Genomic DNA, 14,177 nt, shown 5'->3' with positions numbered 1-14,177 from the left:
TGCTCTCTGTCTCTCTCGGAAATAAACCTTAAAAAAAAAAAAGACTGGAATCAAAATCAAGAGTCAGAGGCTCAACCAACTGAGCTACGCAGGTGCCCCTAGTAAAGCTTTTTGTAAAAGATCAGATGGTAAATATTTTAGGCTTTGTGGGCAATACAGTCTCTGTCAAAACTTACTGGACTCTGCTGTTGTAATTCTAAAGCAGCCATCAACAATGTGTGAGTAGGTGTGGCTATGTTCCAATGACATTTTATTTACTAAAACAGGTGGTTGGCCAGATTTGGCTTGCTGGCCCTCATTTGCCAATTCCTTAATATAAGGATGACCTAGAAATAATTCTTTTCTCCCTACCTCTGGGGACTGACAGTAAAATCAAGTGTCTCGGTTGCTTTAGTAAAGGAGGGAGATAATGGCTAAGAATTTGCAGCCACCAGCTGTCCCTTATTTGAATTCCAAAAAAACCTCAAGCAGTCTTAAGACTTAAGATAGTCTCTGGAAGAAACCCACTTTATTTCAGGCCTCAAAGAACTTCCACAAATAAAATCCCCCCACCGTGAACATCTTACAGTAGGAATTAATTAAATCTACAGGGAAAATGCATGAGGAAGAAACAGCAGAGCTAACCAAAAAGGCCACCTTAGATTTTAGATACTGAAATTATGGAACACAAATTATAAATTATGATTATTTCTTTAAAGAAATAAAGGACAAACTTGAAAATACCAGTACGAGACAGGAAACTATAAGGAAAAAAACACCAGATTTTAAAAAATAGCCAAATATAACTACTAAATATTAAATAGAATGAAATAAAAAACTCAGTGGGTTTAACAATAGAGCAGACACATTTGAAGAGAGAAGTGATAAGTCCAGGTAATTACACAGACAGCAGCAAGAAGTAGAAAATATGACCGGCCAGGAATATTACAGGATAGAGTGATGAAGTTTCATGTACATTTAGTTGGAAAAGTGAATGGGGAAGAGGAAATATTTGATGGTATGATTGAGCAATTTTTTATTTTTTTAATTAAAAAAATTTTTTTATGTCTTTATTTTATTCTGAGAGACAGAGACAGAGAGTGAGTCGGGGAGGGGCAGAGAGAGAGAGGGAGACAGAATCCAAAGCAGGCTTCCAGGCTCCGAGCTGTCAGCACAGAGCCCAGTGCGGGGCTCGAACCCACGACTGAGCCACCCAGGTGCCCCGATTGAGCAATTTTTTTTAGAGTGTGAGTGGGGGAGAAGCAGAGAGAGAGGGAAAGAGAGAATCCCAAGCAAGTTGCATCCTGTCAGTGTGGAGCCAGTGCGGGGCTTGAACTCACGAACTGTGAGATCATGACCTGAGCCCAAATCAGAAGTTGGATGCTTAACCTACTGAGCCACTAAGGCTCTCAGATTTTTGAGAACTAATGAAAAACAATCCACATGTTCAAGCCAAATAATCTCAAGAAGGATAAACACAAAATCCTACCTAGACACATTCTTGTGAAATTAGAGAACACTAAAGGCAACTAGAAGAAAAAATTGTCACTAGACAAATTCCCTACAGAAAAGGGAGACAGTAATTGACTTGACTTATCAATAGCACTGTGAAACCGGAATACAATGAAATGGTATCTTTATTTTTGTGTTTATTTATTTTTGAGAGAGAGAGAGAGAGAGAGAGAGAGAGACAGACAGACAGACAGACAGACAGATAGAGACAGACAGACACGGAATGAATGAGCAGGGGGAGTGGGCAGAGACAAAGGGGACAGAAGATCCAAGGCAGGCTCTGTGCTGACGACAGACAGCCCGATGTGGGGCTTAAACTCACAAACTGTGAGATCAAGACCTGAGCTGAAGTCAGAGGCTTATCCAGCTGAGCCACCTAGCACCCCTAAAATGTTATCTTTAATGTGCTGAGAGTAAGTGTCAATCCAGAATTTCTACACAGCAAAAATATCTTTCAAGAATAAGGTTAAAATGCATTTTCAGACAAAGACCAAGATAGTTACCATCAGAGCCTCGCTAATAAAAATACAGAAGTATATGCTTAAGACAAAAGAAAAATTATCTCAGGTCTGAGATGCAAAATATGAAGAGCACAGAAAATGGTAAAAAGGAGGACAAATATAAATAAATACAAGTTGTATAAGACTATACAGTGTCTTATGGGGTTAAAAAATTTTAAATAGAGCATATAAATTGGGCGATGAAAGGTAGTGGCGGTGAATGAAGCGGTGTTCTAAGTTCCTGCATCATTAGGAAGATGGAAATGTGATGATTAACTTTGGACTTTGATAAGTTAAATATGCATATCGTGACTTCCGTGACAACCTTTAAAAGAATAGAAATGGCGTGTACCATCTAAATTACTAAAGGGGAAGAAGTAAAATTAGAAAAACATACTGAATGAATCAAAAAGAAGGTAATGGAAAAAAGAACAAAAGAAGGACAACATCTAGAACTAAGTTTAGTGAGGATGTTGGACACAAAGCTATTAATAAAGAATCCATTGTACTTATATGTGTCAAAAACAAGCAAAAGAATTTAAAGCTATTTATATTTTCATAAAAAACAGGAAGTGCATGTGAATATATCTAACAAAATATCTTTAAGAGCTTTTATACAGGAAAGAATACAACCTCATTGGATTATATTAACTACCTAAATAGATAGGCCTTGTACATAAAAGTCTCAGTATTGTAAGGTGTCCATTCTTTTCTTATTGATTATAGATTATATGCAACTATAGTCAAAACCCTAAAAAGTCAGTTGTTGGGGCGCCTGGGTGGCTCAGTCGGTTAAGCCTCCGACTTCAGCTCAGGTCAGATCTCACGTTCATGGGTTCAAGCCCCGCGTCAGGCTCTGTGCTGACAGCTAGCTCAGAGCCTGGAGCCTGTTTCCGATTCTGTGTCTCCCTCTCTCTCTCATCCTCCCCCTCTCATGCTCTGACTTGACCCCATGAACTGTCAGCACAGAGCCCAGTGAGGGACTTGACCCCCATGACCTGGGCTAAAGTTGGACACTCAATTGACTGAGCCACCCAAGCACCCATAGATGAGCCATTTTTATAAGATCATTAAAATTTTATTTTGATGCAGTCTATCATAAATAATTCAGTAGACATTCTATTCTGCCACTGCTGCATCTGTGTCGTAAGAAGCCTATGTCCAAATGATGTCCCGTCTCTTATCCAAATTAGAGTGCACGCCTTTTATGTTGTTCCTGCCCATTGATTGCTTCCAAATCCAGATGACCAAATAGTCTTTTATCCCCAAAGTAGGTTCAAAACAGTTGGTTCAGGGGCGCCTGGGTGGCTCAGTTGTTTAAGTGGCCAACTTCGGCTCAGGTCATGATCTCACAGTTCATGGGTTCGAGCCCCGTGTTGGGCTCTGTGCTGACTGCTAGCTCAGAGCCTGGAGCCTGCTTCAGATTCTATGTCTCTTTCTCTCTCCGCTCCTCCCCTGTTCACGCTCTGTCTCTCATAAATAAATAGATACAAAACAAACCAACCAACCAACAAACAAAAAAAAACCCCAGTTGGTTCAGGCATTGCAGGATCCATACCCCTCTAAAATCCGTGATAAATCACGAGAGGAATAAAGCCCCCGTGGATGGCAAACTGGCCATCCTTGAAGAGCTGCGGCCTCTGCTTGGCCTCTTTGCTTAGTTTCACCATGGTGATGAAACAGAAGAACAAGGTGGTGAGAACTTGCTTTACCAGATACCAAGATATTATAAAGTTACATGAATTAAGTGCAGAAATGAAGATTGTTATTTTACACTGGTCATATTGTAGGTCAATGAGAAATGTATGGACTTATAAAACTTTTTTGTCATGGCAATGGTTATTTTTATGGAAAGAAGTAAAATTGAAACTATATCTGATAATACACAGACAACATAATTCCAGGTTGGTTAAAAGCCAAAATACGATAGGCAAGACTTCGGAACTTCTATTGAGAAGATAATATAAAATATCATTATGACCTCAGTAGGGAAGAATTTCTTAAACACTAAGACACAAAATATACAAATAATAAAGACTATAAAGTTTATAATTTGTGTTTATGAAAAGACCCTGTAAAATGTGAAGAGAAAGCCATAAACTTAGAGAAGATATTCACAACATCAACAACTAACAAAGACTAGTGTTTAGAATAAAAGTACATATACTCAATAAGATGAATATTTATAACCCAACAGAAAAATGGGTAGGGGAGTCTGGGTGGCTCAGTCAGCTAAGCTTCTGACTCTTGATTTTAACTCAAGTCATGATGTCACTATTTGTAAGATCAAGCCCTGTGTCAGGCTCTGTGCTGACAAAGGCAGAGTCTGCTTGGGATTCTCTCTCCCTTTCTGCCCCTCCTGACTCGTGTGTGTGTGCTTTCTCTCTCTTTCAAATAAATAAACTTTAAAAAAAGAAAAATGTTTAAAGACTTGAACATTTCACAAAAGAAGAAACTCAAATGGCCTATAAATATATGAAAAGACAATCATTAGTAACCCAGGAAAGGAAAATAAAAAGATCAATAAACAATTACACAGCCATTAGATTGGCAGAAGTGTGACAAATCGTTAAGTATCAGGATGTGGAACCATACTCTCATGCATGACATGTGGGAGTGTGTTAGAGGAAATCCACTGTTTTAAAAAGTTTGTCATTACCCGGGTGAAGTTGAACATGAACATCTCCCACAATCCAGAAATTGCATTCCTAGATATCTTTGCAAGAGAAATTTTGCACATGTGCACTAGGATACAGATATAAGAATGTATAGTGATGTGATTAAAAAAAAATTTTTTTGAGAGAGGTGTTAGGGGGAGGAGCAGAGAGAGAGGGAGAAAGAATCCCAACCTCCTTGCTGTCAGTGCAGACAGAACTAATGACCTGTGAACGCATGACCTGAGCTGAAATCAAGAGTCGGACACTTACCCAACTGAACCATCCAGGCACCCATATGATGTGATTTGTAATAGCTCCAAACTGGAAACAAATCATTGAATATTAATACTAAGTTGTATATATTATGCAGTGTAATATTAGGGAGCAGTGACAGTGAATGAACTACAGACAGTTAACATGGATAAATATCAGTTATATCATATTTAGCTAACGTAATATATACCTTTTGATTAAAAAACAGGTGACACTGAATGTTGTTTAAATATGGATAGATAGTACAACTTTGTGTGTGTGTGATTTTTACTACTCTGAAGAATGTTTGGTAACCTCTGAGTATGAGAGAGAAGCAACTTATTGGGGGACACATAGGGGCTTCCAAGATATTGGTGATGTTCTACTAATTTGTGTGTTTTTATTGAGTTGTTAGCTTTAACATTTTTAAAATTGAACACATGTTTCTTAAACCTTATTCTGTGTGAATGATGTATTTCACAATTGAGTGCTTTTGAAAATACATTTAGGGAGCTCTAATGACAAAGGGCAATGGGACATTATTGATTTTTGAGATGTTTTTAATTGCCTCATATGTATAATAGTTAACACAGAACCCAAGTGCTGGAAACATAGAAGGTGCCATATTTGTGAAAGAAAGGAAGGAATATGTATTCAGAACCTGTTTTAGTGGAGTTTATGATCAAGTTAAGAATGCATGTGTGACAGAACCATGGAAAGATAACAAAAGGCACTATATAAAGGACTATTTGAGAATTATAGGCAGGAAGTGCTATAAAAATTTAGTCAAGTAAGAGTAGTATTTATGAATGATATGATTAGAAGATGCCTAGGAGAGGAATTGGTATTTGAAAAACTACTTGATTAATAACAATTGTTAACATCTATTGAACATTTGATAGGCACTGTTCTGAGTACATTTTGTTTATTAACTCACTAAATCATCTTCTTAAGAATGATATGAAACAAACTATTCTTATCTTGATCTTGCAGATGAGAATCTATGAGTCAGAGGAACAGGCAAAATACTTGTCCAGGGTCACACAGCTAATAAGGGGCAGAATCAGGATATAGATAGTTCAACCCCAGAGGCTTTGCTCCTCTTGGAGCTGTCTCTTGGAGGAGTGAGTTATATTTAGAAAGGTAGGGAGATGATGGCGTTAACAGAACGAGGACATCTGGAAAATCTGACATAAAACTAAGACACAAAGCTAGTATGATAGTTTGGAGGCAGATTATGAGAAGACATGATATTTTACTTTGGCACACACTTTAACTGTATTTGTTGAACATCATAATATTTCAAATCATCTGATCTATGGAGAGATGACTCTGAAGAAGTTGTAAGGTTTTTTGCCCATTTATCCTCTAAAAATTGATGGGGGGAGGAAGGAGGGAAAGAGAGATGGGGAAAGAGAGAGAGATTGAGAGATTATTTTGGATTTCTATGGTTAGATAAGATTTTATGGAAGATGACCCATCAGCAAGCTCTTTGAGTGAGAAGGACTGTGTGCAGAGAGAAAAGAACTTCTTTTATATTTTTTACTTGATACAAAGGAGAGATAATTTCTTAGATTAATGTGAAACATGTCAGACTAAAAAATGCCATCTTTTTAAGTCTTTCTTTCTAGTTAAAATCTTTACTGAGACAAAGAAAACATTAAAATATTTATGGTTTATACATTATCTCTTTTATATTAGAAAGATATGAAATGACTATAAATGGAGATGCAAATATGTCTTTAAAATTAAACAGATTTCCTTTTTTAAAAGACTAGAGGGTCACCTTGCAGACTCAGTCAGAAGAGCATGTGACTCTTACTCTCAAGGCCGTGAGTTGAAACCCCAAGTTGGATGTAAAGATTACTAAAAAAAATAATAATAATAAACTTAAAAAAATAAAAAGCATAAAATACTTTTTTAAAAAATAGAGATGAGATATGTAGATTTTAGTTTATTTAATTTTTTTACATCCATATGGAAGATAACTTCCAGGTATATAATACCTTTTTAAAAGTCCAGTATGGGATAATGAGTATTATATCATATTGTCATTGGATTTAAAAGATGAAACAAGGGTGGTTCAGTCGATTAAGCTTCCGATTTCAGCTCAGGTCAGATCTCACGTTTGTGGGTTCAAGGCTCTGTGCTGACAGCTAGCTCAGAGCCTGGAGCCTGCTTCCAGTTCTGTGTCTCCTTCTCTCTCTGCCCCTCCCCCTCTCATGCTCTGTCTCTCTCTGTATCAAAAATAAATAAAACATTTAAAAAATTTAAAAAAAAAGATGAAACAATTTTATTGGTCATCAGACTTACAAAGTAGTTTACCTTCTTGTGTAGATCAAGAACTTCTCTGTGATCTCAGATCTAGTCCCTTATAATAATTAGAAGTGAATACATGTTCATCCTCAGAATCTTGAAACAGACATATAAATTTTCAGAGTTCTAAGCTTCATAAGGTGTTTCTAAGAGCCAGAGAGAGTTGACTTGCATCGACTCAGGCCTTTATAAGAAATGAGACTGTGGGCTAAAAGGGTTTTTAGAATTTCTTATTATTATTTTGTTTTAAATGTGAAAACTGGTCAGTCATAGTGACAAGGCCTCCTTCCTGGAAAGTCTGTTCATCTGCAAACACTTTTAAAGAAGTAAGGCACAGTAATTGTGGCATTCTTGATCCAAGTATTGCCTTTGGTTTCCTTTTTAGATTACAGCGTATCTGCAAACTCCAAGTTAGTTATTGTCACAGCAGGTGCACGGCAGCAGGAGGGAGAAAGTCGCCTTGCCCTGGTCCAACGGAATGTGAACATTATGAAATCAATCATTCCTACCATAGTTCATTATAGTCCTGACTGTAAGATACTTATTGTTTCAAATCCAGGTAAGTCTTTTATCCTCCCTTTAACTGAATAAAGATGATTTTTCCATCACAATTTTTAAAAACAACTTAATTGATATTAACATTTATATACAATAAACTGCACTCATTCGAAGTATATAATACAATGAGTTTTTTCCAGCTTTATTGAGATACAGTTGACATGTAATATGTAAGTTTAAGGTGTATATACTATGATGATTTAATATACTTGTATATTGCAAAATGACTACCACAGTGGTGTTAGTTAACATTTCCATTACCTCCTATAATTACCATTTCCTTTTTATGATGAAAACATTTAAGATGTACTGTCTTAACAAGTTTTTTTTTGAGAGAGAGAGAGAGAGAGAGAGACAGTGACAGCAGGGGAGAGGCAGAGAGATGGAGAGAGAGAATCCCAAGCAGGTGCTGTCAGCGCAGAGCCAGATACAGGGCTCCAATTCATGAACCGTGAGATCATGCCATGAGCTGAAACCAAGAGTCAGATGCTTAACTGACTGAGCAACCCAGGCTCCCCTACTGACTTAGTAATTTTTAAGTATATAATGCCATGTTGTTGACTATAGTCACCATGCTGTACATTAGATCCTCAGAACTTACTCATTTTATAATTGAAAGTTTGTATTCTTTCACTGGCATTTCTCCATTTCTCCCCCTCCCCCAGTCCCTGGCAGCCACTTCTTTGTTTCTGAGTTTGGCTTTTTTAGACTCCACATGTGACATCATACAGTATTTGTCTTTCTCTGTCAGACTTATTTCATTTAGCATAAAGCCATACTGTCACAAATGGCAGGATTTCCTTCCTTCTTGTAGCTGAATATTAAATTGTATATATATGTATATATATCACATCTTTTTTTTCCCTTTCTGGTACTGTGTCTTTTAATCCCATGATTTATTCATTTCCTAACTGGAAGACTGATTCCCTTTCTCCTCTTCACCCATTTTGCCCAACCCCCCATGCCACTCCCCACTGGCAACCATCAATTTGTTCTCTGTATTTATAGGTCTGATTCTGCTTTTTATTTGTTTATTCAGTTGTTTTGGATTCCACTTATGAGTGGAATCATATGGAATGTGTCTTTCTCAGTTTGATTTATTTCACTTAGTATAATACCCTCTAGGTCCATCATGTTTTCTCAAATAGCACAATCTCATTTTTTATAGCTATGTAATATTCCATTTTATATATGTAATATCTATAATGTATTTTCCTTATCCATTTGTCTTTTGATGGACATTTACATTGCTTCCATATCTTGGCTATTATATATAATGCTGCAGTAAACATAGGAGTGCATTTCTCTTTTCAAATTAGTGTTTTTACTTTCTTTTTACTTACTTTAGAATTATTGGGCATATGGTATTTCTGTCTTTAACTCTCTGAAGAAATTGGTTTTAGCAATTTACATTCCTACCAACAGTGCATAAAGGCCCTTTTTTCTCCATATCCTTCCCAGCACTTGTTTCTTGTGTTCTTGGTTTTAGCTGTTCTAACAGGTGTGATATGATATCTCATTGTGCTTTTGACTTGTATTTCCCTGGTGATAAGTGATGGTGAGCATCTTTTCTTTTTTTTTTTTAATAGTTTATTGTCAAATTGGTTTCCATACAACACCCAGTGCTCTTCCCCACAAGTGCCCTCCTCCATCACCACCACCTCTTTCCCTGCTCCACCTCCCCCTTCAACCCTAGGTTCGTTTTCAGTATTCAGTAGTCTCTCAGGTTTTGTGACCCTCTTGCTCCCCAACTCTCTTTCCCCCTCCCTCTCCCCATGGCCCTCCATTAGGTTTCTCCTGTTCTCATGTTAGACCTATGAGTGCAAACATATGGTATCTATCCTTCTCCGCCTGACTTATTTTGCTTAGCATGGCACCCTCGAGGTCCATCCACCTTGCTACAAATGGCCAGATTTCATTCTTTCTCATTGCCATGTAATACTCCATTGTATATATAAACCACATCTTCTTGATCCATTTGTCAGTTGATGGACATTTAGGCTCTTTCCATGATTTGGCTATTGTAGAAAGTACCGCTATGAACATTGGGGTACATGTGCTCCTATGCATCAGCACTTCTGTATCCCTTGGGTAAATCCCTATCAGTGCCATTGCTGGGTCATAGGGGAGTTCTATGGATAGTTTTTGAGGAACCTCCACACTGTTTTCCAGAGTGGCTGTACCAGTTTACATTCCCAGGTGAGCATCTTTTCATGTGTCTGTTAGCCATCTGAATATCTTCTTTGGAAACATGTCTGCTCATATCTTCTGCCCATTTTTTAAGTGGATAATTCATTTTTTGAGTGTTGAGTTTTATGTATTTTGGATACAAACCCTTTACCAGATACATCAATTACGGATATCTCCTCCCATTCAGAGGTTGCCTTTTAGTTTTGTTGATTGTTTCCTTCTCTGTGCAGACACTTTTTATTTTGATCTAGTCCCAGAAGTTTATTTTTTATTTTGTTTCCCTTACCTTAGGAGACATATCTAGAAAGAAGTTGCTACAGATGATGTCAAAGAAGTTACTACCTATGCTCTCTTGAATTTTAATGGTTTCCTGCCTCATGTTTAGGACTTTAATCCATTTTGAGTTTATTTATGTGTATGGTATAAGAAAGTGGTCCAGTTTCATTCTTTTGCATGTTGCTGTCCAGTTTTCCCAGTACCATTTGTTGAAGAGAAAGTCTTTTCCCCATTGGATATTCTTTCCTGCTTTGTCAAAGACTAATTGACCATATTGTGATGGGTTCATTTCTGGGTTTTCTATTCTGTTACATTGATCTATGTATCTATTTTTGTGTTGGTACCATACCATTTTGATCACTATATCTTTGGTTAATACAAATTGAAGTCCAGAATTATTATGTCTCCAGCTTTGCTTTTCCTTTTCAAGGTTGCTTTGGCTATTCAGGATCTTTTGTGGTTCCAAACATTTTATGATTTTTTTGTTCTAACTCTGTGAAGAATGCTGTTGGTATTTTGATAGGGATTGCATTAAAGGTATCGATTACTTTGGGGAGTATAGACATTTTAACAATATTTTTTTCTTCCAATCCATGAGCATGGAATAGCTTTTCATTTCTTTGTGTCACTTCAGTTTCTTTCATCAGTGTTTTGAATAGAGGTCTTTCATCTCTTTCGCTAGATTTATTCCTAGGTGTCTTATTGTTTTTGGTGCAATTGTAAATGGGATTGGGATTGATTCCTTAGTTTGTCTTTCTGCTGCTTTATTATTGGTTTATGGAAATATAACAGATTTCAGTATGTTGGTTTTGTATCCTGTGACTTTACTGAATTCACTTACCAGTTCTAGCAGTTTTGTGTGTGCGTGTGTGCATGTGCGTGCATGCGCACATTCTTTTGGGTTTCCTATATATAGTATCATGTATGTGCAAATAGTGAAAATTTTTCTTTTTTTTTTTTACTGATTTGGGTGCCTTTTATTTCCTTTTGTTATCTGATTACTGTGGCTAGGACTTCCAGGACTATGTTGAATAAAAGTGCTGAGAGTGGACCTCTGTGGCTTGTTCCTGACCTTAGGGGAAAGCTCTGTTGTTCACCGTTGGGGGTATGTTGGCTGTGGGTTTTTCATATATGGCCTTTGTTATGTTGAGGTATGTTCCCTCTAAGCCTACTTTGTTGAGTGTTTTTATCATGAATGGATGTTGTGCTTTATCAAATGCTTTTTCTGAATCTATTGAAGTGATTGTGTGGTTCTTATCCTTTCTTTTACTAAGGTGATATATCTTGTTGATTGATTTGCAAATATTGAACCACCTTCCAACCAGGAGTAAATCTCACTTGATCATGGAGAATTATATTTTTAATGTATTGTTGGATTTGGTTTGCTAGTATTTTATTTGAGAACTTTCGTATTTATGTTCATCGGGGATATTGGCCTGTAGTTCTCTTTTTAAGCTGTGTTTTTATCTGGTTTTGGTATTAGGACAATACTAGCTTCATAGGATGAATTTGGATGTTTTCCTTCCTCTTCTATTTTTTGGAATAGTTTGAGAAGAATTGATGTTAACTTTTCTCTAAATGCTTGATAGAATTTGCCTGTGAAGCCATCTGGTCATGGACTTTTGTTTGTTGGGGCTTTTTGTAGCTTGAGCTTAAGTTTGCGATCTCTTTCTGACCCACAGATTCAGACTAGCTTTCTGCCTGTGCTCACTGGCTGTGCTGACAGTGCTCTCTCTTGGCATTGGGAGTGTGTACAGGGAGCCAGGCACAGTGTGGGGGCCTATGGGTGTGAGTGTGTGGAATGCGAGGGTTGTCTGTAGGTTAATTAGGGGATCCAGTGGTCCAAGGGCAGGCTTCCTGATGGAGTCTGCAGCACATTTAGTAGGATCTACATCCTGGATTGCCCCTGTGAGAGTCCTGTCTGCCACTCTTAGCTTTTTCTCATTCCTCAGTCATTCAGCTATGACTCTACTCTGGATGGTGTGAGAGAGAGACAGGCTTCTTTGGCAGCAGTCTTCATAGCTAGTGAAGGTAGACGCTTACTCACACATTCTGACTTTCCTCTGTGGGAGAAATCATGGGCTAAGATCTCTCTTAGCAGCGGGCTCTTCCACCTTGGGGGAGGAGTGGGGCAAATAAAGTCAAGCTCTTCCTCTTACCCTCTCCAATCCATCCGCCCACACTCATATTATTTTGCCCCAGTGGTGTGCTGAGACTTCTCAGCTAGAACCCTGAACTTCCACAAAGTCTCCTGTTGCTGGGAGGATTGTCTAAGACACTGTTTTCCAGGAGTTCCTGGACTAAAGCAGAGTGGAGCTAGAACCGGCTCCCTATGCCTATTACCTGCCCGACAGGCAAGTCTCCTTCTGGGTTCCTTGGTGCCTGGACCTGGATCCCACAGCTCCAACAGCGCTTTTGTCCATGGGTGGGTGCCAGATTGTTGTTTTTGAGGGTTGGGTGGTGACTGAGGTATGTTTTATTTGGCTGTGTTGCTGACATCATTCCACAGTGACTATTGATAGATGTAATCACTCATGAAACCACCACCATAATCAAGGTAAGTACATTTCCATTACCTCTGAAACTTTTCTTGTGACCCTTGCAGTCCATCCCTTATTCCATCTCTGGCCCCATTTTCTGGAATCTCCTATAATGGAATCATACTGAATGTAGCGTTTGGTTTCTGTCACCCAGCATGATTGTTTTGGGATTCATCCATGTTGTTTGATGTATCAGTGATCTGTTCTTTTTTTTTTTTTTTTAACTGCTGAAGAGTAGTTATTCTTTTCTTAATTTAAAAAATTTTTTAAATTTGCACCCAAGTTAGTTAGCATATAGTGCAACAATGATTTCAGGAGTAGGTTCCTTAATGCTCCTGACCCATATCCCCCCAACCCCTCCTGTATCCCTCTTGTTTGTTCTCCATATTTAAGAGCCTCTTATGTTTTGTCCCCCTCCCTGTTTTTATATTATTTTTGCTTCCCTTCCCTTATGTTCATCTGTTTTGTATCTTAAAGTCCTCATATGAGTGAAGTCATATGATATTTGTCTTTCTCTGACTAATTTTGCTTAGCATAATACCCTCTAGTTCCATCCATGTAGTTGCAAATGGCAAGATTTAATTCTTTTTGATTGCCAAATAATACTCCAGTGTGTGTGTGTGTGTATGTGTGTGTGTGTATGTGTGTGTGTATATATATATATATATATATATATATCACAAGAGAATAGTTATTCTTTTAAAAAAATTCTAAATCTTTTTTTGTTTACCCATTCCTATCAACTTATCCATTGGTAGATAGGTTGTTTCCAGTTTTTGGCCATTATGAATAAAGCTGCTGGAAACCTTGTAAACAAGTATTTTCACTGGTGTATGTCCTCATTTTCTGGGTGGATAGGTGGGAGTAGAGTAGATGGCTTATGGTGGGTATATCCTTAGCTCTGTTAGAAGCTGCCAAACAGCTTTTCAAAGTGGTTGTTCCAGTTTACATTCCCATCAGCACTCTAAGAGTGTTCTAGTTGCTCCACATCCTTGTCAACATTTGGTATTGTCAGTCTTTTCAATTTTAGTCATTCCAACACCATTATGTTTTTTTTAAAGTTTATTTATTTTCGAGAGAGAGAGAGAGAGCACGTGCATGAATGGGGAAGGAGCAGAGAGAGACAGAAAGAGAGAGAATTCCAAGCAGGTTCCGAGCTGTCAGCACAGAGCCCAACATGGCTTAATGTCAACTGTGAGATCATGACCTGAGCCAAAATCAAAAGTTGGACGCTTAACTGACTGAGCCACCCAGGCGGCCCAGAAAGTTTTTTTTAATCGTGAATGGGTGTTGAATTTTGTCAAAGGTTTTTTTTCTGCATCGATTTACCCTTTTATCATTATGTAATGTCTTTCTTTGTTTCTAGTAATAATTTTTGAGGTAAAGTCTATTTTTTT

At 37.7% G+C, this 14,177-nt stretch overlaps 1 protein-coding gene and 1 pseudogene across 1 annotated transcript in view; one reads left to right on the top strand and one right to left on the bottom strand.

The window, feature by feature from the left end:
* The window catches only part of LOC115272501 (L-lactate dehydrogenase C chain), a 40,483-nt gene that overhangs the window by 5,393 nt on the left and 20,913 nt on the right, over positions 1–14,177 (top strand). Inside the window, exon 3 of the mRNA XM_029915558.1 lies at positions 7,578–7,775. Within this exon, the coding sequence (XP_029771418.1) occupies positions 7,578–7,775 (198 nt within the window). The remainder of the gene's footprint in view (positions 1–7,577; positions 7,776–14,177) is intronic.
* On the bottom strand, positions 3,251–3,661 carry LOC115305935 (annotated as a pseudogene).

Source organism: Suricata suricatta, chromosome 11 (genome assembly GCF_006229205.1).
Source record: "Suricata suricatta isolate VVHF042 chromosome 11, meerkat_22Aug2017_6uvM2_HiC, whole genome shotgun sequence".
In the NCBI taxonomy this organism is placed as follows: domain Eukaryota; kingdom Metazoa; phylum Chordata; class Mammalia; order Carnivora; family Herpestidae; genus Suricata; species Suricata suricatta.
Note: the sequence above shows the minus strand (reverse complement) of the source record. Positions and strands in the feature narration are given on the sequence as shown.